The sequence below is a fragment of the Engystomops pustulosus genome, chromosome 8, assembly GCF_040894005.1.
Source record: "Engystomops pustulosus chromosome 8, aEngPut4.maternal, whole genome shotgun sequence".
NCBI classification, from domain to species: Eukaryota; Metazoa; Chordata; class Amphibia; order Anura; family Leptodactylidae; genus Engystomops; species Engystomops pustulosus.
Genome location: NC_092418.1, coordinates 51512867 through 51539186, shown reverse-complemented (window position 1 = coordinate 51539186; position 26320 = coordinate 51512867). Strand labels below are relative to the sequence as shown.

General features: G+C 41.2%; 1 protein-coding gene across 1 annotated transcript in view; it reads right to left on the bottom strand.

The window, feature by feature from the left end:
- The window catches only part of LOC140075274 (growth/differentiation factor 8-like), a 33108-nt gene extending 9490 nt beyond the window's left edge, over positions 1-23618 (bottom strand). The window contains exon 1 of the mRNA XM_072120915.1: positions 23146-23618. Coding sequence (XP_071977016.1) covers positions 23146-23509 — 364 coding nt within the window. The 5' untranslated portion in view covers positions 23510-23618. The remainder of the gene's footprint in view (positions 1-23145) is intronic.
- Positions 23619-26320: the final 2702 nt, after the last annotated feature.

Below are 26320 nucleotides of genomic sequence, written 5' to 3'. Positions count from 1 at the left end.
ACTGTTGTGGTGGGGAAAATATTTGAGGGGTTTGTTAGAGATGCTATCCTAGAGTATCTCACTGTGCACAACCTTATAACCCAGCGTCAGCATGGGTTTATGAGAGATCGGTCCTGTCAGACTAATCTGATTGGTTTCTACGAGGAGGTAAGTTCAAGACTATGGGGCACATTTACTAAGGGTCCGCAGCCGCGAATCCGTCAGGTTTTTCCCGAATATTTCCTCTTTGCGCTATATTTCACGGAATTGTGGCGCACGCGATCGATTTTTGGCGCAATCGCGCCGACTCTCGCGCGACAGAAATCGGGGGGCGTGGCCACCGGACAACCCGAAGGATTCGGAGAAACCACAGAATTTAAAAAGCCATTTGTGTCGCAAGATCAAGCACTCACATACACCAGAAAAAAGCAGGTGAACTCCAGCGGACCTCGGCGCAGCAGCGACACCTGGTGAATATCGGCGCACGGACCTTAGTGAATCCCAGCAGAACCCGAATCAGCGTCGGAGAACCCGCCGCTGGATCGCGACTGGACCGGGTAAGTAAATGTGCCCCTATATCTGGGGGGCGCTGTGGATGTTGTATATCTGGACTTTTCAAAGGCATTTGACACTGTGCCACATAAAAGGTTGGTATATAAAATGAGACTGCTGGGAATAGGAGAAAATCTGTGTATTTGTGTAAGTAATCGGCTTAGTGATAGAAAACAGAGGGTCGTCATTAATGGCACATTCTCAGATTGGGTTGAGGTTACTAGTGGAGTGCCACAGTAACTCCACTTAATGACCTTGTAGTGGGTTTACACAGTCAAGTTTCAATATTTGCAGATGATACTAAGCTGTGTAAAGTAATAAATACTGAGGTCGATAGTTTAGCATTACAGAGGGATTTGTGGAAGCTTGAGGAGTGGGCAGAGAAATGGTTGATGAGATTTAATGTAGATAAATGTAAAGTTATGCACTTGGGCCATGGAAACAAAAAGTATAATTATGTTCTAAACGGTCAAATACTTAGTAAAACTGGAGCTGAAAAGGACTTGGGGGTATTGGTGGATGGTAAACTTAATTTTAATGACCAGAGCCAGGCGGCTGCTGCTAAAGCAAATAAAATAATGGGATGTATCAAGAGAGGAATAGATTCTCATGATAAAGACATAGTTTTGCCCTTATACAAATCGCTGGTCAGACCACACATGGAATATTGTGTACAGTTTTGGGCACCAGTGTATAAAAAGGATATAGTAGAGCTGGAACGGGTGCAGAGGAGAGCAACCAGGATTATTAGGGGAATGGTGGGATTAGAATACAATGACAGATTACAAAATTTGGGATTATTCCGTTTAGAAAAAAAGACGACTGAGGGGAGACCTCATTACAATGTACAAATACCTGAACGGACAGTACAAGGATCTCTCCAAAGATCTTTTTATACCTAGGCCTGTGACCAGGACAAGGGGGCATCCTCTGCGCCTAGAGGAGAGGCGATTCTACCATGAACATAGACAAAGGTTCTTTACTGTAAGAGCAGTGAGACTATGGAACTCTCTGCCGCAGGAGGTTGTTATGGCGGACTCTATGTACATGTTCAGGAGAGGCCTGGATGCCTTTCTGGAGAGCAAAAATATCACGGGTTATGGGGATAAAACATTTATTTAATTCTTAAAGGTTGGACTTGATGGACTTGTGTCTTTTTCCAGCCTTATATACTATGATACTATGATTGGTACCCGAGTGTTCAGGTTAGTTTTTGAAGTTTAGTTATGGTTGTCTTTAATGTGGATATCTTGGAACAGCTTTACATATCATACCAGTTCTTTTTTCATGACCCATGTAACTGGCGCATGATCAGTTGCCATGACAGCCTCGGGTCTTCGTCTGACCCGATGCTGAATGGCTCCTTACACCAAAGTATGGAAAAGTTATTAGCGTTAGAACATGGCAAAATTTTTTATTCCTTTTTCGTACACATTTGTTAAATTTTTTTAAAATGTATTAAAACGCAATAAAACCTGTATAAATTTGCTACCATCTCGATCGTACTGAACCAAAGAATAAAGGTGTTATTTGGATTGCAGAGTGAAAGTCGCAAAAACTGAGCCCACAAGAACGTGACGCACAATTTTTCCACATTTGGAATTTTTTTCCGGCTTCCCAGTACACAGTATAGAATAATAAATAACATTACAGGAAAGTAAAATTTGTTACGCACAAAATAAGCCCTCACACAGCTCTGTACACAGAAAAATTAAAAAGTTATGGTGGAGGGCGAGAAATGAGCGAAAAAACCCTGCATCCTTGAGGGGTTAAAGGAACGCTGCTATTGCTAAGAAAAACGATTTATAAAATATTGGTATAATTATGTGCGGACGTAGCGCGAAGCTGATACTCCCAGGCACCCAGGAGGGCCGCAACCTAAAATGTATATATTTATAAATCCCTTTTCTCAGCAATAGCAGCAATTGGAAAAAGTGCATAACAACCAGTATCAAAATGGAAATGCCAGCCAGTAAGTGTGCTCAGCTTAAAACTATAAGCTTTTATAGCCATTTGAAGTGTGCCCCTACCATAATGTCTATGCATGTGCAGATAGCAGAAACTTTGTGCAGTTAGGATGTAAATAGCTGTATGGCAAATGTGAAGAGGTTAAGACTGTCAAGTCAATTATGCATCTCCTTTTAGCTGGTTCATGAAAATTGCATTTTTTTTTTTGTTTGCAACTTAGTCACCCAGCTTACTCACAAAACCACACCCCTTTTGGCCCAACAGTCGTAAAAGTGTCTGAAACCTTTTGATAAATGTGTTGCATGGTGTGGCAGATTTATGTCTCAAATTGTGACAGAATTTTATCACAAACAGCTTAATAAATCTGCCCATATCCAATTCCAACATATTTATTTAACTAATTCTTTTTCTTATATTTAATATGATAATATGGCATAACATGGTTCTAGGTACTATAGAATGCAGGATAGAGGTGTCTGACATGACGCTCCTCTTCTATCCTCTAAAAGTGACCTTTTTCAGCTTATTTGCATATGGCTTTGGGGGCGATTTTTCATGAGTAAACAGGGAATTTTAACATAAGAGATGGAATGCCAAAATGGCCCTACCCTACTTGGGAGTGCTAGTAGATTAGTGCTGTAAAAGCTGGCCACAGAGTACTGGCTAAAAGGCACATTTATGTTCTTACACTTAACTACTTGTTTTTCTGTAGAGGGCAATAAAATACATAAAATATCAAATGTATATTATCACGGGTGCTCCCGTGATCCCTGTCTCAGATCGCGGGCACACCCGTGTCCCTCCGTGTGCCCCCGCATCTGTGGACTCACCTGTCCGGACTCCTGCTCCCTAGCGGACTGACGTTCACACATGTCCAGCCTCCACCTGTATCATCTGCTGAGGAACCTATGCAGGTGGACAGAATCCGCCTCTCCCTACATCGTTCCAGACGATGTCAAGAGAACCTCTGCCAGTATTGTGCCAGCCTAGAGCACTACATGTCCGGGAAAAGCCAGCACCTAGGGTTGTTGGGAGAAGCCTCCCTAGGTGTGAGCAAAGCTTCTCCACTTCTGTGTTGTGGTTTACCTGGATGATATCCTTGTGTACCCTGCTGATCTTGATCCCCACCAGTCCCACGTACGGCAAGTGCCGTACGTTAACCAGGGTTAACCATCTCTACTTCAAACTGGAGAAATGCCAGTTTCATCAGAAGGGCCTTCCATTCCTCGGCTACATAATTTCCGATAAAGGCTTGCATATGGATCCTGTCAAGTTATCTGTGGTTCTTCAGTGGCCACGTCCAGTGGGACTACATGCTATTCAAAGATTTCTGGGCTTTGCAAATTATTATAGACAATTTATCCAGCATTTCTCGTCTCTGGTAACTCCGATGGTGGCGCAAACAAGGAAAACAATTCCTGTGTCTGCTCTCCAGCAGCAGAAGAGGCTTTTACAAAACTAAAGACTGCCTTTTCTTCTGCGAACTCTCACCTACGGCTTCTTCTCCAAAATGTTCTCCTCCGCAGAGAGAAACTATTCTATTGGAGATCGTGAGTGTCACGGGTGCTCCCGCGATCCCTGTCTCGGATCGTGGGTGCACCCGTGCCTCTCAATGTTCCGGTGGCCGGCTGCACTCACCTCCCCCAGCTCCAGCGGTGTCCTCCGCAGCTCCCGCTGCACGGCACGCGTGTCCCAGTCTTCTTGGGCGCGCGCGCGCGCCGGCTCGCTGAGATTTAAAGGACCAGCACGCCAATAATTGGCGCTGGCCTGATTTAAATTCCAGCCTCTTCCTATTGCTCTTGCCGGATCTTCATATTTCCCTGAAGAGAAAGCTCCTGTGATTCCTGCGTTCCTGTGATTCCTGCATTCCTGTGTGCCAGTCCGTCCCTGTGGTCCTGCGTTCCTGTGTGCCAGCTCCTGCGATTCCTGACGTGAGTCCTGGTGTACCTTTCAGTGCTATTCTACTCCCGTCACTCCGTGTACAGACTGTCTCTTGTATTACTACCTTGGCAGCCACCGCGGGCTAGTTGCACCTGTGGAACGACCTGGTGGTTACCCGCCGCAGCAAGTCCATCCCGCTTTGCGGCGGACTCTGGTGAACACCGGGTACCACTTAGACTCTGGTCCCAGGTCGGCTAGTACCACCTCCCGCGGGTCCACAGACTCCCAGTCCTGACAGTGAGCTTCTGGCTATCCAGCTTTTCTGGGAAGAATGGTGCCATCTGCTGGAGGGAGCCCGATTTCCAGTCAGCATGTACACAGACCACAAGAACCCTCAGACGGCTCAGGGATTGAACCCACGTCAAGCCTTGGGATTTCTCTTCTTTTCCCGCTTTGACTTCCAGATCCATTTTCGTTCTGCTCAGAAAAACATCAAGGCTGATGACTTGTCCTGTGCTTCCAATGTTATGGGGGAGGACTCTGCTCCGGGGGAGGATATCATTCCTCCAGAGAGGCTGGTGCTTGCAGCGCCCATGGACCTCCGGCAACTACCTCCCGGCAAGACTTGCGACCTAGTCTTGGAAAGAGGATCCTGACCTGAGGACATTCTTCTCATGTGGCTGGGCACCCTGGGGTGCAGCGCTCTGTGGCCCTCATTTCCCGATTCTATTGGTGGCCTGACTTGGTCAAGGACGTTTGGGATTTTGTGGGTTCCTGTGCCTCTTGTGCTTGCAATAAGCCCTCATGACAAAAACCTGCTGGTCTTCTGTTGCTGTTACCGGTGCCTACCTGCCTATGGTCTCGTGTGGCTATGGACTTTATCACTGATCTGCCACCATCATCTGGCAATACAGTCATCTGGGTGGTGACTGACCACGTTTCCAAGATGTCCCAAGTTTGCATTCTGCTCCATGGCTTGCCAGTCTCTTCTTCCAGCACATCTTTCGGCTTGATGGCCTTCCCCGGCACATTGTTTTAGATCGAGGTGTTCAGTTTGTGTCCAAGTTCTGGAGGTCTCTGTGAAATTGGACTTTTCTTCCGCTTATCACTCTCAGTCTAACAGCCAAGTGGAGAGGGTGGATCAGACTTTGGGTTTCTATCTCCGCCATCTCCATTAGGATGACTGGGCTTCTACCATGGGCGGAATTCTCCAACAATTTCCTGGACTCCACTTCTGCCGATTCTGCTCCCTTCTTTATTAATTATGGACTGCATCCACTGCCTCCTCTTCTGTTACCCTTGTCCGCTGATGTTCCTGCTGTGGAGGACTTGGTACAGGATCGAAAAGCTATCTGGGAACAAGTCTGTACCTCATTGCTTTGGCTCAGACCAAGCATCAAGCTGACAAAAAAACGCAGACCATTTCCCATCTTAGCTCCCAGTGACAAGGTCTGGTATCTTCCAGATATGTCCGGCTGAAGATCCCTGGCTACAAATTGGGACCCCGGTTGTTGGGTCCATTTGAAGTCCTCAGTCGAATCAACCCAGTGGCCTACAAATTGTGGCTGCTTCCTAGAATGCGCATACCCAACTCCTTCCACGTTTCTCTCCTCAAACCAGTCATCTTCAACCTCTTCACCCCGGCACCACAGGCTGATTCCACCAATGTCTTTGAGGTGAAAGAGATCCTGAATATGAAGATGGTGAGAGGTAGACGGCTCTTTCTTGCAGACTGGAATGGATTTGGTCCTGAGGAGTGATCGTGGGAGCCAGAGGATAACATTCTGGACAAGAGTCTGCTTCAGCGAATTCTCAGGCCTAGGAAGAGGGGAAGGCTGAAAGGGGGGGTACTGTCACGGGTGCTCTTGGGATCCCTGTCTCGGATCTTGGGCACACCCGTGTTCCTCCATGTGCCCCCGTGGCTGCCGCAGCTCCGGCCTCAGCTTTCCCGGCTCCTGCTCCCCAGCAGACTGCCTTGCACGCATACCCATCTCCTAGGGCGCTTGCGCACCAGCTGTCGGAAATTTAAAGGGCCAGCAGTGCGCTGGCTGAACACCTCCACCTTATTAACCAGCACCTCCCTTCTTTCCCTGCCGTACCTTTGAGCCTACGCCATTGTGAAAGCTTTCTTACAATTTTCCTGCGTTCCTGTGTGTTCCTGCTCCTGATTTACCATGTCCCATGGTCCAGCGTTCCTCTGCTTTTCTGTGTGTTCCTGCTCCTGAGTTCCCGTGTTCTGTGTTCCTGCATTCCTCTGTGTTCCTGTGTCTTCCTGCTCTGGAGATTTAGGGGGTAGAGAGTGGCAAGGAAGGACAGGGAGAGAGCGCTAATATGGTGACACCTTTTTAAGAAAAGTCTCAGTGTGTAGGAGGAAATGTGCTCACCGTGTCTGGTTGTGCTAAGGGTAGGCACAACGCTACGTTCAGGTTACGAGGACAATTTTTGCAGGTGCTGCCTTCAGATAGACATCTCCAGTCTGCCGTTGCTAAAGGTACAGGAGATGTGGAGGGTATTTATAGAAGGTGGTCTAATCGAATGGTGCACTCTAGGGTATTGGTAAAAAGGTTTTATTGATGATCGATTTACAAGGTCTTCAAGTCACAATGCATTTCGGGCACAGGGACCCCTTTGTCAAGTAAAAAAGACTGATGCCACAGGTAATAGAGGGCCTCTGGAGGCTGCCTCCACGAGACTGTCTCCTGCTGCCTCGGCTGCCACCGTGGGCTTGTCACAACTGTGGAACGACCTGGTGGTACCCTGCTGCAGCAAGACCATCCCGCTTAGCGGCGGGCTCTGGTGAAGACCAGGTAATACTTAGATTCCGGTCCCAGATGTCGGCTAGTACCACCTCCCGTGGTGGTCCAGAGGATCCACTCATCCCCAGTCCTGACAATATTGAACTTGTTTTTCCACCTACAGTATATTTTACTCATTTTCCCACAACTTGTTTTCTCATTTTATTGTGGGTTTCTTTCAACTGTGGGAGACAAACTCTAAAACATTAATACTCAAAATCACATTGTATGATTTTTAAAAATATATTTGCATGTTATTGCATGATATAAGTATAATAAAAGATAAAACACAAATCAATAGCTCTTGGGATATAAAACAACTTTGCCTATTATCTTTGTTACCTATTTTCAGTAGTTTCTTTGCTATCCCCCTTAGATTACATCAGAATCTCATTAGTCTCATCCTCAGGACCACAACCCTTCCAATGAACCAAGTATTAGACAGTGTCAAGAGTGTTCCCGCGACCCTTGTTTTGGGCCCCTCTCTGTGACCTGGCTCTCTAAGATTTAAAGGGCCAGCACACCGTTGATTGATGCTGGTCCTTCCCAGAACCCTTTATAACCCTGCCTCTCCCTGCACGACCAACCAAATCTTTGTGCCTTGTGCCCTAGAGAAAGCTTGTTCTTATGCCCTGTGCTGTTATAGTGATTTCCTGTTGGGACCCTGGTTCAGTTATTTACTTTGATCCTGTTTTGCCTGCCTTGACCTATCCTGTGCTGCCCTTCCTGACCTCCTGCCTATCCCCGACTATGATTCTGCTCAGTGTCTTTGTACCTCACAGCAAGTCCAACCCGCTTTGGGGCGGGCACTGGTGAAAACCGGGTACCAATTAGATTCTGGTCCCAGGTGTCGGCTTAATTCATCGTCCACGGTGGTCCAGTGGGTGCACTACCCCTGGACCCTGACAGACAGAATTTTGGACCATGAGACAATCCAAAAAATTTTCTACCTCAAATTCTAGATCCCTCTGGATCACAACAGAAGCTTATAGGTTAGTCACTGTTAACAGGGATATACTTTTTCAAAAGGGAATTGTGAAAAGCATCATGAATACAAAAAGAATTAGCTAATTACAGTCTGAAAGATACAGGACTAAGGATTTAACTATTAACATAGGACCCAAAGAGCACATTTCCCAGGTAGAACTTTGAGAAGTAGATGATTTTTGGTAGATAACCACACTCATTCCCCTATAGCTATGCAGGACCGGGAGAATGTCTTTTATTGAGTCTGGAAATTTGGTCACCAAAAAGAATGGTGAGTAGTGTTTATTATAATAAAAAAATTTAAATTTACCATATATACGTTTCAGCCACGTTTTTTCAGAAGCACCACTACTACTTATTACTTTTTTTTTATTGGGAGCTCTGTTGGACATTTTTTTGTAAAGAGGGTGTCTGCTGGACATTTCTTTTTAAAGGGGGGCTCTGCTTGACATTTCTTTTTGAAGGTGGAAACTGCTGGACATTTTATTAAAGAGTAGTTGCTGTATTTTTCATCCTAGGCTAATACTCGAGTCAATAAGTTTTCCCATTTTTTTGTGGCAAAAACGGGTAACTTATACTCGGGTCGCTTATACTCCAGTATATATGGTATGCCACATATAAAATATATTCTGTGAATTGATTTTTCTATGAATATATTTTGCTAAATACAATGCAAATTCAATTTAATTAATTTCTCCCAAAGCGTTATTTAGAAAAATAATGTTCTCTGTTGTTCAAAAAATAAAAAATTAAACAATTTAGTGAATGAATATCCAAGGGGATTAAATCATCAGAAAGTAGGACCCTACTTCTGGTGCATAAGAGGTTGATCAAAACAGCAATAAAGGGGTTGTACAGTCAACAATGGCGTAAATTTCATATAGGCAGTGTATACCCCTATATGAAGATCCGCAATCAGTCTCCCCATCCGTGCGCCTTAGTCTTCTCTTCTGGCCTGGGAGTTTACACCTTGTGGACCCTTACACAATAATGTCACGCGGCCGCAACACTGCAGCATCCTGGTGTATGCACCGGGGCTGGAAGTGGAGAAGACGGAGCTGTGGGGCCGAGGACAGGAAGCCAAAGGTGAGTATACTTTTTTCCAGAGAGCCCTGCTGTGAACATTTCATTAAAGGGGGGCATCTGGAATGAATATTTCATTAAAAAGGCATCTGGAGTTGGCAATTTATTAAAAGGGGGCATCTGAGGTGGACATTTCATTAAAAGGAGGGCATCTGGGGTGGACATTTCATTAAAAGGAAGCATCTGGGGTAGACATTTCATTAAAAGGAAGCATCTGCGGTAGACATTTCATAAAAGGGGGGCATTTGGAGTGGACATTTCATTAAAACGGGGTATCTGGAGTGGGCATTTCATTAAAAGAGGACACCTGGAGAGGATATTTCATTAAAGAGGCATCTGGAATGGGCATTTCATTAAAAAAGGGGCATCCGGGGTGGACATTTCATTAAAAGGGGGCATCTAGAGTAGACATTTCATTATAAGAGGACATTTGTGGTGGGCATTTAATTAAAGGGGGGAATCTTCGGTAGACATTTCATTAAAAGGGGACATCTTGGGTGGAAATTAAATTAATGGGCGGCATCTGCTGTGGATATTTCATTAAAAGGGGGCATCTGGAGTGAACATTTCATGAAAAGGGGGCATCTGGGTGGACATTTCATTAAAAAGGGGCATCTGTGGTAAACTTTTCATTAAAAAGGGGCATCTGGGTGAAAATTTCATTGAAGGGGGATCTGGACATTTCATCAAAAGGGGGCATCTAGGGTAGACATTTCATTAAAGGGGGCATCTGCAGTAGACATTACATTTAAGGGGGGCATCTGGAGGGACATTTCATTAAGAGGGGCATCTGCTGTGGATGTTTCATTAAAGGAGGCATCTGGAGTGGACATTTCATTAAAAGTGGCATCAGCTGTGGACATTTAATAAAAGGGAGCATTTGCTGTGGACATTTCATTAAATGGGGGCTCTGCTGTGAACATTTCAGTAATGAGGTGCGGATGCTGCAGGACATTTTATTAGAGTAGCGGACACATTTCCTACCCTAGGACTTATACTCCAGTGAAAAACTTTGCCCAGGTAAAATTAGGAGCTTCGGCTTATACACAAGTATTTACAGTATGAGGGGGAGTTTAGTTGCAGGCTACACAGAGGCTGGGCCAGGGGCAGCATCCACATTTCCTACACTGTCTGGGAGATCTGGTCTGGATTGTTGTCAGGGTGAATAATTCATGCAATAATGGAATGTGATTGGCTTTCTAAATAGATGGGGTATAAGAGCACGTTTGAAGTGCATCATTATATTACTTTTATGAACAGTAATATAGTTGTGTGAAAATCCCAGGGGCCATGGGACACTTGATCTGCCACTGACAGTCAAGCACATTGGCCTTAAAATTTACCCTTAACGATAATTAAATTACTAATTTAATGTTGTAAACAATTTCTGAGTTATAAAACAAATATTTTATTCCCAGACTGCATTTGTGTACTCCCAATCTCCAAAGATACAACAAAGAGACTTACAGCAGATCCCAGCCCCGCATACGTTTTGCAATGTCTCTGCTACGCAGCCGCTCGCTCACATCCACACATGAGAGTGTACGTGCATGCTCCACTGCTTATAGACCAGCACTTGCTTAAACAGCCAATCAGGGAACAATGTGTGCAGTGTACACGCACACACAGTGCCATAGGAATCGAGCATCCTGTGAGTTGCAGTCTTACTGCAGAGCGTGGCGGCCATGTTTAGTCTTTGTTCCATGCCAGAGGGATTAAAAGATAAAAAACAGTTGAAAAAACATTTTCACAGCCAAAAGAATTGGCGGACCTTGGAAAATGAGAGAAGGAGCATCTAATAGAGATGCACCAATTTTCACATTTTATGTACAATGGCTATACAACCCCTTTAATCACTTGGCTGTTCTTATTGCAATGATTCCACTGTTATTATTATTAAAATATACAAAATTGGGGTGTGACAAGGAAAATCTTCTGGTAAAATGCAGTACTTTCAAATGTGGCAAAGACTAAAGGTTATGTAGAATCACAATTGCGCTTGGGGTTGGAGCCGATGATTACATTGCAGGATGGCTATATTTGTAGCTAACTTAGAGCTTGTGTCCAATTTGTTTGCACAAGAAGTTTGTGTATGCCGCTTATTTTAGGATGCCTCCACTCTGGTTATTGGGAGGATGATGCGTGCATGTGTATTTTAAAGGCATTACGTCTACACAGTAACAAAGTTAAGTATCTGCCGTATACAGGTGTACACTCACCGGCCACTTTATTAGGTACTGCTGTCCAACTGTTAGTTATCACTTAATTTCTAATCAGCCAATCACATGGCGGCAACTCAGTGCATTTAGGCATGTAGACATGGTCAAGACAATCTCCTGCAGTTCAAACCGAGCATCAGCATGGGGAAGAAAGGTGATTTGAGTGCCTTTGAACGGGGCATGGTTGTTGGTGCCAGAAGGGCTGGTCTGAGTATTTCAGAAACTGCTGATCTACTGGTATTTTCACGCACAACCATCTCTAGGGTTTACAGAGAATGGTCCGAAAAAGAAAAAACATCCAGTGAGCGGCAGTTCTGTGGGCAGAAATGCCTTGTTGATGCCAGAGGTCAGAGGAGAATGGGCAGACTGGTTCGAGCTGATAGAAAGGCAACAGTGACTCAAATCGCCACCCGTTACAACCAAGGTAGGCAGAAGAGCATCTCTGAACGCACAGTACGTCGAACTTTGAGGCAGATGGGCTACAGCAGCAGAAGACCACACCGGGTGCCACTCCTTTCAGCTAAGAACAGGAAACTGAGGCTACAATTTGCACAAGCTCATCGAAATTGGACAGAAGAAGATTGGAAAAACGTTGCCTGGTCTGATGAGTCTCGATTTCTGCTGCAACATTCGGATGGTAGGGTCAGAATTTGGCGTCAACAACATGAAAGCATGGATCCACCCTGTCTTGTATCAACGGTTCAGGCTGGTGGTTGTGGTGTCATGGTGTGGGGAATATTATCTTGGCACTCTTTGGGCCCCTTGGTACCAATTGAGCATCGTTGCAATGCCACAGCCTACCTGAGTATTGTTGCTGACCATGTCCATCCCTTTATGACCACAATGTACCCAACATCTGATGGCCACTTTCATCAGGATAATGCGCCATGTCATAAAGCTGGAATCATCTCAGACTGGTTTCTTGAACATGACAATGAGTTCACTGTACTCAAATGGCCTCCACAGTCACCAGATCTCAATCCAATAGAGCATCTTTGGGATGTGGTGGAACGGGAGATTCGCATCATGGATGTGCAGCCGACAAATCTGCGGCAACTGTGTGATGCCATCATGTCAATATGGACCAAAATCTCTGAGGAATGCTTCCAGCACCTTGTTGAATCTATGCCACGAAGAATTGAGGCAGTTCTGAAGGCAAAAGGGGGTCCAACCCGTTACTAGCATGGTGTACCTAATAAAGTGGCCGGTGAGTGTATATCCACACTCTCTATAGTGAGTATATTCCAAGTCCTTTATAAGCATACCTTGTTATAAAATATATATCTTGTTTAATCCCTGAATTTAGTGATTTTGCTAAAAACACTATTCTAAAATTATGCTAATAAGGTTCTGTAGCTCCTGTGGCTGCTTGGCACTTCTGCTCTTACCCTAATTATGCACTGCTCGAGAAAACGATGTAATCACTGTGTTGTGCCTAACAGGCAGAAGTAAACAATTGCTGCACCATCCCCCAGCTGCTGTTTATGAGTCATCTAACTCAGGTAGATTAGTATTGTCTGGGCAGTTCAGGAAGTTCCATGTAATGTGTTTATGAACGGCAGGCAGCATGCAACCCAGCTTTCCCAAGGTCCTGGTTTTTATAATTGTTTTTTGAGCAAATCAGATCAGGGATTAAACAAGATATATTTCTGTATTCTCAAGCATTCTCAAGGTATGTTTGGTTCACAATGCATGAAAACAAATAGTAGATTTCCCTTAAAATTGATTTTTTGAAATTTTGATTTCAAAATCAAAATTTGATTCTGCCCATTGGTCTCTAGATGGAATGCAGAAGAGAAAGACAGAGGGATCCAAGTGGGCCAAAAAATTATCTCCAAAACTTAGAGACAAACTCTACCCTCTATCCAGAGACATTATTTTCTGGAATGCCATAGAGACGCAGAATATGACTGCTAAACAAAGATGCTAAAAGTTAAAGGGGTTTTTGATTTCAGCAAATTATTGTTATTGTTTTTATGATAAAAAGTATTACGATTTTCCAATATACTTTCTTTATCAATTCCTCATGGATTTTTAGATCTCTGCTTCATGTCATTCTATGGAAAGCTTCTATTTTTACTGTTAGTGGACAGAAATCTGACAATGGTCACACAGGTGCACAGCTCGTTTTCCATAGAATGACAGCAAGCAAATATCTGTAATGGAAACATATATCGGCACGGATAAATTGCATTGATGGATGTTAAATCGCAGAAATCTTCCAATAGAAATACAAGCATGGTATACCAGGCGAATGCCTCTATCGATCCTTTATCCATTTTTCTGTTGGTAATCAATGGATGGATGAAAAGTTGTACAGATGAAGAAAGGTATAGGCAAGGTGCAATAGAAAGTGCAAAAACAGAGATATCAAACCCTGGGACAACAGCTTCTGTTCCTGTTATATTCTGTGTAAAACACTATTTAACCCTATAATCCTAACTTTAGTACTGTAATCCTCATTGACTGCAACCCTAACTGAAACCTGCCTCTGAATAAATGGCCCTATCTGGTCCCAAGTACATATAGAGTCGTCCCAAAGTTAAAATTACCATTCACAGGATTGTTCCCGACATGTTTTGCCACCATAGGGCTCATGAGGGGAAAAGTACAGGGCATGATAAGCCATCTTGATCAGAAAGATCCAAAAGTGCTTAATCGAACTTAGAGCACATGGCTGCATGGGGTAACATGCGGTATATGAGCAATGGCCAGTGTGATTATTCTTCACATGCTGCTACAAACTCCTGAACACCATGTGACCAAGAGGGCCACCAGTATGACCTTTCTACTAGATATTTAGTGCCAGCAATACCAGGGTGTCCAGTAAGCACAGAACAATTTACCCATAGAAGCATTACTAGGCACAAGATCCTAAGAGTTAACATTAGAGGTCATCAGGGCCGGATCATAGGGGGGGCACCCGGGGCACGTGCCCCAGAGCCCCCACCACTTTGCCCTTAAAGGGGCCTCCACCAAATGTGGGTGATTCAGGCGGGCACACGACCGCCCAAATTGCCCACAGTATATTTAGGTCTGGGCTCCCCGGGCCATACATTATACACCACCCAAATACAGTCTATGGCAGAGCGAGGGAACAATACGTTCCCTTCTCTGCCATAGACGATCATAGCTTCAGCAAGATGGTGGTGGCTGGCAACGTAGCATGTGACTTCACAGCGCTGCAACATCACAGAACCATCTGCAGCAGGGCGCCGCCATCTTGTTGAACCTCAGATGTCCACCCAAGGAAAGAAGAACACACTACGAGGGAAGATTTGGGGAAAGATGAGAACAACTTTATTATTTTACTTAGGACTATATATAGTTATTAAGAAAGGGGGGGTTATATTGTTAAAATAGGAGTCTCTATATAGTAAGTTATTATAGGGGTGTATATAGTTATTAAAAGTGGTGTATATAGTTATTATATGGGGTTGTATAAATAGTTATTATAGGGGGCTGTATAAATAGTTATTATAGGGGCTGTATATAGTGATCATAGGGGGGCTGTATATAGTTATTATAGGGGGTGTATATAGTTATTATAGGGGGCTGCACATATAGGTATTAAAGGGGGACTGTATATAGTTATTATAGGGGGCTATATAAAGTTATTATAGGGGCTGTATATATAGTTATTATAGGGGCTGTATATAGTTGTTATAGTGGGCTGTATATAGTTATTGGAGGGGGGCTGTACATAGCTATTTCATAGTATATAGTGATTGCTAGTGGTTGCTGTGGAAGCTGTGTATAGTGGTTGCTGGGGGACTGTATTCAGTGATTGCTGGGGGGGCTGTATACAGTAATTGCTGGGGGGGACTGTTTATAGTGATTGCTGGGGGAGCTGTATATAGTGGTTGCTGGGAAGGCTGTATATAGTGGTTGCTGGGGAGGCTGCATATAGTGGTTGCCAGGGGAGGCTGTATATAGTGGTTGATGGGGGTGCTATATACAGTAATTGCTGGGGGGCTATATACAGTAATTGCTGGGGGAACTGTACAAAGTGGTTGCTAGGGAAGCTGTATACAGTGGTTGCAGGGGGAGCAGTATATAGTGGTTGCTGGGGGAGCTGTATATAGTGGTTGCTGGGAGCTGGATATAGTGATTACTGGAAGCTGTATGTAGTGGCTGCTGGGGGAGATGCATATAGTGATTGATGGGGGGCTGTACATAGGGATGGCTGGGGGGCTGTATATAGTGATTGCTGGGGGATGTATATTGTGATTGCTGGGGGAGCTGTATAAAGTGATTGCTGGGAGCTGTATATGGTTATTGCTGTGGGAGATGTATATAGTGATTGCTGGGGGAGCTGTATACAGTGATTGCTGGCTGGGGAGCTTCATATAGTGATTGCTGGGGCAAACTCCACTATAAGCGGATGATTGAAATTAGGTTAAACCAAGACTGCCACAGTAACAAAGCATTCATTGGGCTGCACAAATGCTTGTTTGGATTCTATACTCCAATTGGTCAAATTAGTTAGATCCGTCAACAGCTATCTTTTTTAATAAACTTGCAGTAGTAGTTAGAAAAAAGGAGAAAACAGTAAATGGTGGGACATTCCCGTTCTCAATAATAATAAAAACAATAATAATAATAATAATAACTAGATATAATTATATATAATACTATATTTATATAGTTCACACAGATTACACAGCACTACACAGAGTTTGCCAAAGCCTGGATACATAGTATACAGAGAACACTCAGAGTAGCTCAGTCGGTGGATAAAATTATCACCAAGATAAACTACTACACCTAGGTTATTACCAAAAATGTTGTTTACATTGAATTTGGATTGTGATGTTATTGCAGGTCTACAACTTTGTACCTGTTGTCCTTAGACAGCTCTTTGGTTCGGCCAATGCTGGAGAGCTTGGAGTGTGGTTGAGTGTCTTTTAAGAGTCTTTTATACCGGTAATGGGGTAGATTTATCAATCTGTCTACAAAAGAATTCTTGAATAAAGTGCACTTGATATATTAAGGGTTTTAGACTAGTTGTAGGCAGTTTATGCTGACCTAAACTAGACTAATTGATAGCTGGATTAAATTTCTTTCCCTAGAACTGACATAAATATAAATAAACAGTAAAAATCATAAACACATTAGGTATCAACGTGTCCGAAAATGCCCAATCTATCAAAATATATTAACAGTTTTTCAATGCGTTTAACCCTATAACGGAAAATAGCGCCCAAAGTCAAAAATGGCACTTTTTTGCCATTTTGAAAAATATAAAAAAATCTATAAAAAGTGATCAAAAGGTCGTACATTGCTAAAAATGATATCATTGAAAATATTATCAAATCTTGCAAAAAATTAAACCACCCACAGCTCTGTACAACAGAGTATAAAAAAGTTATTAGCGCCAGAAGATGTCAAAATCAAAAAAATTATTTTTGTACAGGAGGTTTTCATTTTTGTAAATGTATGAAAACATTATAAAACCTATTCAAATTTGGTATCCCCTTAATCACACCAACCCAAAGACTAATGTAGACATGTTATTTGGGGCGCTCAGGGAAAGACGTAATATCCAAGCCCACAAGAAAATGGCGCAAATGCGTTTTTTGACCATTTTCACTGCATTTGGAATTTTTTCCCCACTTCCGAGTACATGCCATGGAATATTTAATACCAACACTATGAAGTGCAATTTGTTACGCAGAAAACAAACTATCTTACAGCTATTTACGTGTAAAAATAAAAAAGTTATAAATTCTTGAAGGTGGGGAGTGAAAAATTGACATGAAAAAACAGGAAAGGGCCCTTAACCGGTTAAGGAAATCTACTGCAGGATTTTAAGTTTATTAACTATTCACGCTGCTGGGAGCTACTCAAGGGTTAATTATATTATGCCCCTTTTAATAAACTTCAAACCCTGCTGTAGATTTCCTTTCATTTAAAAGAAATGACCACAGATCTCATGTCTTCTGTTGAATGTGAATCAGAAATAGATAAACTAATTGCTATGTGTAGTATCATATGTTTCCCATCTGCTTCAGTGCAATTCAATAGGGTCCGTTAACTGATGGCTGGGCTAAAACTAGATTAGAAATTAGAACTTTCTGGCACCCTCCCTCTTTCTCTGCCGTCCAAAAAAAAAGGATCTTGATGCTGTTTGTGAAGCCATTTGAGGATTTTTTGTTTAATTACAAGTAAAAGATCTAAACATTGTCACTATTTAAATAACAGCACTGGATAAATTCATATTTGTTTTTAAAGTTATTTTATCTGAAAGGAGAATTATAAAAAATTATTTACATTACAGAATTTCTTTCGTGACTTTTCGTGACTTTCGTTACTTTCATGACTTTTTACACGTTTAGCATAGAAATAAAATGGAAAAAGAGTAGGACCAAAAGAATATCCCTGTACATGCATACAATTTTTTTTTATCACTGTTAACATATTAAATGTATGTGATAGGGAAAAAAAAGCTGAAAATTAACCCCTTAATGACATGTGTTGTAGTAGTATGTCACATGATGTTAGAAGAGGGGTCACTGGCTTTGCCAGTTTATTTACTAAGGGTCCGCGGCCGCACTTTCGTCAGTTTTTCTGACATTTTTGGAATTTGCGCCGCTGGGACAGGTATTTAACTGGGGAATGTGTTGCACACGATCGGATTGTGTCTCAGCCGCGCTGGCTTTCATGTTGTCGGACAATCGAAAGATTCTGACTGAGTGTGTGATTTAACATTCAAATTGTGCCACAAGACAATGCACTTACATGCACCAGGAAGAAGAAGGTGAACTCTGGAGGACCTGAGCGGGAAAGCGAAACGTGCAGGATATCGGGCGCACAATCTTAGTGAATCGCAGCAGAGTGCATTCCGGTCGGACAATGCACTTTCAGGGATCGTGTCAGGACAGGTAAGTAAATGTGCCCCAATGGGTGTTAAACAACCACCAGAAATACCAGTGATAGGTGCTAACCCGCCACCGCCATGGGCATTTAAATCCATCTTAGCGGGATCTCGGCTCCCCATGACATCATCAGGGAGCGTCAATCCATTGCCGTGATTGTCTGGAATCTGTACGAGACTTCAGAGCTTACCATTGCTGAAGATTCATTACAGTGTGCACGTGACACACTGTAACAGATCTTCAGCAAATCCACCGTATACTGCAGTACTGTTGTTTTGCATTATATGGTAGAAACAAAAAATCAGACCCCCTACGGTCTAAAGTTATGGTTAACATTTAAAAAAATAAAGTCCTGATCTATCAAAATATTGAATCAGACATTTCCACAGTTGAACAGAACAATTTTACACAAATGACCACTTTTTCGCCATTTTGCAAGTCATACTTTTTTTTTCTAATATGATTAAAAGGTCTTAAAGTCCAGAAAATGGTAGAAATGAAAACATCATCATGTCCTGCCAAAAATGACACTTTACACCAGAGTGTAAAATAGCTAATAGCATCAGAATATGGTGAGAATATTTTATATTTAATTTTTAAACAAAACCTAATAAAACTTTTTGGTATCCCTGTCATCATACTGACCCTGAGAATAAAGGTGGGAGTGCACAATAAAAGCTGTAAAAACAGTGCCCACAAGAAAATGGAGCAAAGGGGTTTCTCAGCAACTTCACCGCATTTAGAATTTTTTCCTGCTAAGTAGTAAATGGCAAGGAAAACTAAATCCCACCAATAGGAAGTATACACTCACCGGCCACTTTATTAGATACACCATGCTAGTAACGGGTTGGACCCTCTTTTGCCTTCAGAACTGCCTCAATTCTTCGTGGCATAGATTCAACAAGGTGCTGGAAGCATTCCTCAGAGATTGTGGTCCATATTGACATGATGGCATCACACAGTTGCCACAGATTTGTCGGCTGCACATCCATGATGCGAATCTCCCGTTCCACCACATCCCAAAGATGCTCTATTGGATTGAGATCTGGTGACTGTGGAGGCCATTTGAGTACAGTGAACTCATTGTCATGTTCAAGAAACCAGTCTGAGATGATTCCAGTCATCGGGTGGCAGCGATCAGTTGCCATGGTAGCCTCGGGTCTTCGTTTGACCCGAGGCTATCTGGCATCTGCAGATTCGTTACAATGAGCCAGTGGCTCATTGTAATGAATGAGCTGCAAAAATGCCATATATGGCAATACAGAAGTATTGCAATATATGGTAGGAACGATCTGACCATCTGGGGTTAATGTACCCTAAATGGTCTAAGAAATAGTGGGAAAAAAAAGAAAAAAAAAGTTTAAAAAATAAAAAAAATTAATAAAATATAAAAAATTCTAATCACCCCCCTTTCGCTAGAACTGATATAAAACATAATAAACAGTAAAAATCACAGACACATTAGGTATCGCCGCGTCCCAAAATGCCCGATCTATCAAAATATAAAATAGGTTACGGCCGGCGGTGACCTCCGAGACAGGAAATGGCGCCCAAATGTCCGAAATGCGACTTTCACACCTTTGGCAAAATTTTTTTTTTCTTTTTTGTACACATTCGTTTAATTTTTGAAAATGTATTAAAACACAATAAAACCTATATAAATTTGGTATTACCGCGATCGCACCGAACCAAAGAATAAAGCTGAGGTGTTATTTTCACTGCACAGTGAAAGTCGTAAAAACTGAGCCCACAAGAACGTGACATTCAGCTTCGCAGTACATGACATGTTAAAATAAATAACATTAGAGGAAAGTAAAATTTGTTATGCACAAAATAAGCCCTCACACAGGTCTGTACACATAAAAATGAAAAAGTTATGGATTTTTGAAGGTGGAGAGCGAGAAATGAGCAAAAAAACCCTGCGTCCTTAAGGGGTTAAATAAAGAGTATTTATGAATACAGAAATATTTAGGTCTATTGTTACATTGAAAAGCCTTTATAAGGTTGGAAAGCAGGATGAGCTGAGAAGAATGATATAGTAATATTCTTTTAATATTATTCATATAAATATTTGACCATTCTGGGCTTAGCAGTCAGGCAGCAGTTTGCCTCAGTGATTGACAATCATTTATTAAATGTATTAACAGACAAAGCTGTCAATCACTCTGCCCAGTATAAAATAAAAAAAATATAGAATATAGTAGAAGCATGTTATACAGTAGCACTTACATCAATAGTTACAGGAAACAAGAAGGTGTAACTGAATAATTTACAAGGTAATTTTAGTCTGTTTAGTTAGTTTTACACAGTCAATGCAATTACAGGCAGTTTTACAGGTTTGTTCTTAAGTTGAATTTGTATGAGTCGAAACTCTATATTTTATAATTGTAGATCGAGACAAAAAAAATTTTGGCCCAGGGACAATTGGAGTTTAAACATTTTTTGCTGTAATGGGACCAAGGATTATCAATAAAGCTTCATTGCAGACATCTTACAGCTGATTATTGCAATTTGGGACTATAGTAAAGCATTCAGAGAGCTTCACCAGAGGTCAGAGGGGTCTGTCTGTAACTATGGGTTGTCTGTAAGTCAGGTGTCCTTAAGTAGGGGACCGCCTGTAATTCAATTTGGTGGTATGCGTTGTCTAAGAAAAATCAGAACAGCCAAATACAGCTCTAAAAAGACAGCATTAAAGATTTATCTCAATATCTACTTGAGTCAGCATCATTCTCATTCTGGAAGCAGAGCAATTTGTCAAAGTCACACCAAAGTTCTAACAAACTGTACTTAGATGTAATTTATGTGTATCAATTTAATGGCTTGATAGGTAATATAGGGGGCACACATCTTTGTATCAATTTAATGGCTTGATAGGTAATATAGGGGGCACCCATGTTTCTGTGACAACTAAAAAAAGTAATGTTAGTCAGTACTACTGTACATCTGTATTACCCTTAGTCTTCAGACTACGTTATTTCATCTGGTTAATGAGTAAAGCCATGAGTCATGTTAACCAGTGCTACATCATTATCTTGCTAAATTGATGCTTCCACATGCTCAATATGGGTATTTTAGGACATACAATCTAATTGCTATACATTATCTGGTCAACATTAATGACTCTTATGAATCTAGTACTATGTGATGTGCCCAACTGATGAAAAATATATCATTCTGAATAGGTTCCTCAATGTAAATCTCTCACAAAGAATCCATGTATGGCTGACTTGCTATTCCATAAGAACATACATACAGCATAATAAGATAAATTAAACAATCAAATTAATCAAAGTAATAAATGACCAAAAAAGAAATAAAAAGAGTTAAAATGGAATGCTGTGGTAGAATTTCCTAATGTAAGATGCAGCTTCCACATTTTTAAAAGAAGCAATTGTTATTAGCCTTAGTTGACAACATCCTCAGACTCCACATGTAACGTATGGGTTTAAAAATGGATCCTAAAATAAGCTTTTATTAAAAATGTGTTAAATATCTTAAAACCTATGTCATTTCCTCATATATGTTTTTTAAGGTGAATTGAAAAAGGTTATAGACACTGGTTCATATTTAATCAAATCTAACTTTTTTAGAAAATTCTACATATTGCAAACAAAAGCTTGGCACTCGAGAATAGTACTATGCCAGCAAATAGATTATTTTGTCTACAGAAATCATATCACTAGATTCAATGTCATCTGTGAGGACAAGAAACCGAAGACTGATTTAAAACATTCATGAATATGTAATTCTAAAAACTATCAAGACTTTTAATACAATCACAGGGGTTCCCAATCTCTGTAGTACCTTTTTTCCTTTACATTCACATCTAGTTCTCTGGTACAATAAAGACAAATGACCACAAAATTATTTTTGAATGATCCATCATGCAATTGTAAATTACCCAGGTTTATCTAGTTTACAATTGAATGTTGAATTTAAATGTAATGTTTTGATAAAATGCATATGAGACATGTAGAAGTATAATAAATAACTATAATCATAATCTTGTTTCATTTGCAGTAGTCTCTGTAGCCTAATAGTTAGTGAATGATCCAGTTTACTTTCTTAAATAGGAGACAAACCATATACATACATATCTTACACAGTCTACATCCTATTTAAATGTAAAATAACTTAATCTAAAAGGAAAGCCAGTTTTTTTTTAAATAATTTACACAAAATCAGTACCCTTATTTTTTTTAAATTAGTAGTGTCTCAGAATTTATCCCTGTAAATCACACTATTCAATAACATATAACTTTCTTCTGTATGGTAGGTGGAGAACATTTAGAAGGATGCATTGGATTCTATAAAGTGGTAAGAGAACATAAAAAAACATGTGAATTAAAAGCCACAACATCATTTTCATTCACATGAGTATTCTGTTTGCATTCAAAGTATATTCCATCCATTCAAAATGTAGTTTCCCCCCAAAAAAGTAATTTTTAAGATAACAATACCAAATTAAATTTGAATCCTCGGAAATTACTGTACATGATAGCCTTTTTGTTTCCAAATAAAGCAGCAGCTTACACTACGTAGAAATAGTCTGAAACTTCTATATCATATGCTCAAGCTTCTAAAGGTTTTTCCATGTGATTTTAGTGATTTCTCATGGGCATTTACAGCATGTCACAGAAATGTAATACAATCCACAAAAAAATGTTCTCCTTTCTCAGCACTAAGAAGACTTGGGAAAGAAGCGTGGTTGAATACAGTAAAGAAAACACAGCATTTGCTTTGTATAATGAATGAAAGAACTGGAAGTTTTCTTGTTAAGAGTTATTGGCATTCATTACTTACGTTCTGTGGGCATGGTGATAATGGTTTCAGTGGTGGCATGATAATCATCTTCTTCCAAAGATCCTTCACTGCTGTCATCACTTTGGACATCATACTGATCAATTAGCTCTTCTAATGGTGGAGCTTTAGGCAAAAGATGTTTTATTGCATCCTTACTGATATTAGGTGCTTGCTCCAGTCGCAGTTTGCTTAGAATCTGTATTTTTATAGCTTCTATTCTTGAAGATTTGCTATTCTGCCTCCAGTTACAAGAACTGCAAAGGGAATCCTTTTCTGTTGCTTGATTGCTGCTGCTCAGATCCACTGGTGTAAGTACTACCAGAAAAAATAACAAAATATAACTAAAAGCAAGTATTTTTATCATGTTTTCTTTAAAGCAAATGTAATTTTATACTTCTAAAATATATTTCTGTTTTCTTTTTTTGTATAATAATTTAAAAAAAGGTTCTAAGAAAATCAAGAATTTTCTGAAAAATAAAATACTCAATCTCCTATGTTATATCCTGCATTTCTTAGGTGTACTTTTATACTCCAACTTGGGCTATGCTTTTGACATGAGAGCCTATGATTGGCTGCTACACTGACAATGAATGTGACTGGCAAGAGTTAGATTCTTGCTGTCAGAGTATGGAAATTCAATACAGCATGACATGATTTCATCATAATAAATGTAAAACACATAGATTTTCATGAAAGGATATATGCTTTCATATGAACTATGAAATAAAATGATGATTTTAAATAATGTCTCATGGCAGCATTCTTGGTCATTATTTTGTTAGCCAAATTTAAGAGTAGATTTGGAACACAGTGCAGATATACAACTTTCCAGGGGGAGTATAAAAACCTCTTCTGGGTGAGAGTACATGGTCTCATTGAGGAGCCAGTGTGTGCAGCACACCTTCATTGCTGCCACAGATACTAATTCCAGGAACTGAGTCAGGAGACTCTAGCCCAGAGCTGCAGCTTCCACAATTTGGACACAGCTCCACCTCAACTATCCCAGCCTGCATCTACTATGAGGCTGTTGCACCATTCCTGTGGACCCCTCTCCATGGCCACTCCAGTAATCCAAATTTGTGGTGTTATCGTTGCCTGCTGTCTGCTGTTCAATAAAGAACTGTAAGTTGATTTGCACAACATTGCCTCCATATGATCCCTGGATACAGCTGCTCACCACCACAGGCTTCCCCATCCTTACCAAGGGACTCATCCTATAGACACTCAGGGGCTGCCCCAGGAAGAGACCAGTACATCAGCCTCTCCCTCCTTATTTTTTGGACACAACACCTGTTGGAGACCTGCCAGGTTGTAGGTCAGCCCATTGGTCATACCAAGCGCCATGACCACAGCATACCCTAGGCTGCACTAGCCAGCCACTCCAGTATTCTGGGCCCTGGCTGCCTCCAGGCCACCAAAGAAAAGGCTAGGCCCCAGTGGGGAATGTTGCACACACAATGACAGTCAGCTCTGCTACAACACATTGCTAGATCTGCTGTGCCTCCCCAGATAAAGAACTTATCTGTCTGTAGCTTTGTGGTTCTCCTCATTCTGGTGCCAGCAGGAAGTCAGTGTATGTGTCTGTGTGAGCTCCGTCCTGGACTGCAAGGGGGTGGGGATAGAGTGCAGGGAGCAGAGAGAGAAACTCAGCTCAACTGCCGTCACACAGAAACCCAAGATGGATGGCTTCCCCGACCCTAAGTCAGAAGTTTCAGGGTTGTGCCTTGGGGCTAATCAAATTGTGTAAAGCAGGAGTGATAGAGACAAGTTGGACTCATATCTGTGAAGTGCTGTATTTTTGAGAATGTGTTATTTTGTTATCCTGAGTACCTTTAAGAAACTTTCCTTCGTGGGAATACCCCTTTAACATCATTGTGTGTAATTGCGTTTCTAGGTTACACAGACACGGATATATCCACTGTTAAAGTTGCTGAATATTCTGATATTATATCAGAGATATCAAGAGATATAACCGTTTGAAGTGAGCCCCCCCCCCCTTCCCTCCAGCTAGACAGCTGAAGGCAGAAAGCATACTAGAAGAACCGCAGAAGACACTCTGGAAAAGGACATGCACCCTCTGCATCTGTCTATGAAAGTTTAAAATGGTGACCTTTTGACACTGTACATATTTATAACATATTTTGGTAAAGGTTTATAAACTGTAAGGCTTTTAAAAAAAACTTTAATGAGAAAAATGACAAAAAGGCAAATTTTTCACATTTTATGTTTATAATTCAAAAACATGTTATTAATACATCTATTCTATTAAGTTAAAGTATCACATGTCATGAAGAAAAATTGATATGGTATGTAAAGCTGTTCCAATGATATCATTTAAAACAATACTCCTTTATGGTTTCCTTCTCTTTACTGTATTGTGATATTCCTTTGGGAAATCTGCAAAAATCAGCAAATCTGCAAATACGTTGCCACTTTTACAATAGATTTACTGGTTTGGCCTTAATCCTGTATCATTAGGCTTGTTCAAAGTCATGCTTGATGTTATGGGGGCTGCCTCACAAGGCCATGTTTTCCCAATGTTCTTTCCTTATTCCATCCTGGAAAACATATTAAATATTTCCCAGAATTCCCAATTGAAGTGCATTGAAAGTCTCCACATTGTGGAAGCCTTAATTGGCAAGGTCCCTGAGCATTTACTTCCTGACCAGTGTTCTTTTGTAAATTTTTAATGTCTTAATGCCCTCTGGTGGCGTGTACTGAAAATGTCCCCGACTTTATTTTCCCCAAAACAATATTATAATATTATTAGTGTTGTAGTTGTATGACATTTCAGTTTCTTATTCTATACTGTATGGTGGCCTTCTCTTGAAAATATGTACTGTAGACTGCATGCCCCTTTCTGGGTTGTATTAGAAATGCATCTGGATATATAATAGAGTTGTTTGCTTTGCTGTTTCCCCCAAAACATTGTTTTCAGGTCCGCCACTATGAATTTCCCCCTACTCCCCATGCATCTTAGTTTTCCATCTTATATTTGCGATCTGTAAAGAAATTATCAGTCTAAATTTTTCAAATGATCTGAAGTTTATTGAATAAAAATAGTAATGTATCAAAACTATCACATAACAAAACATATTACATGGGGCAATACAAAAACCATTTTTACTTCCCAGATACACCAGAAGAACCAAATCTACAACATAGAAACATTAAA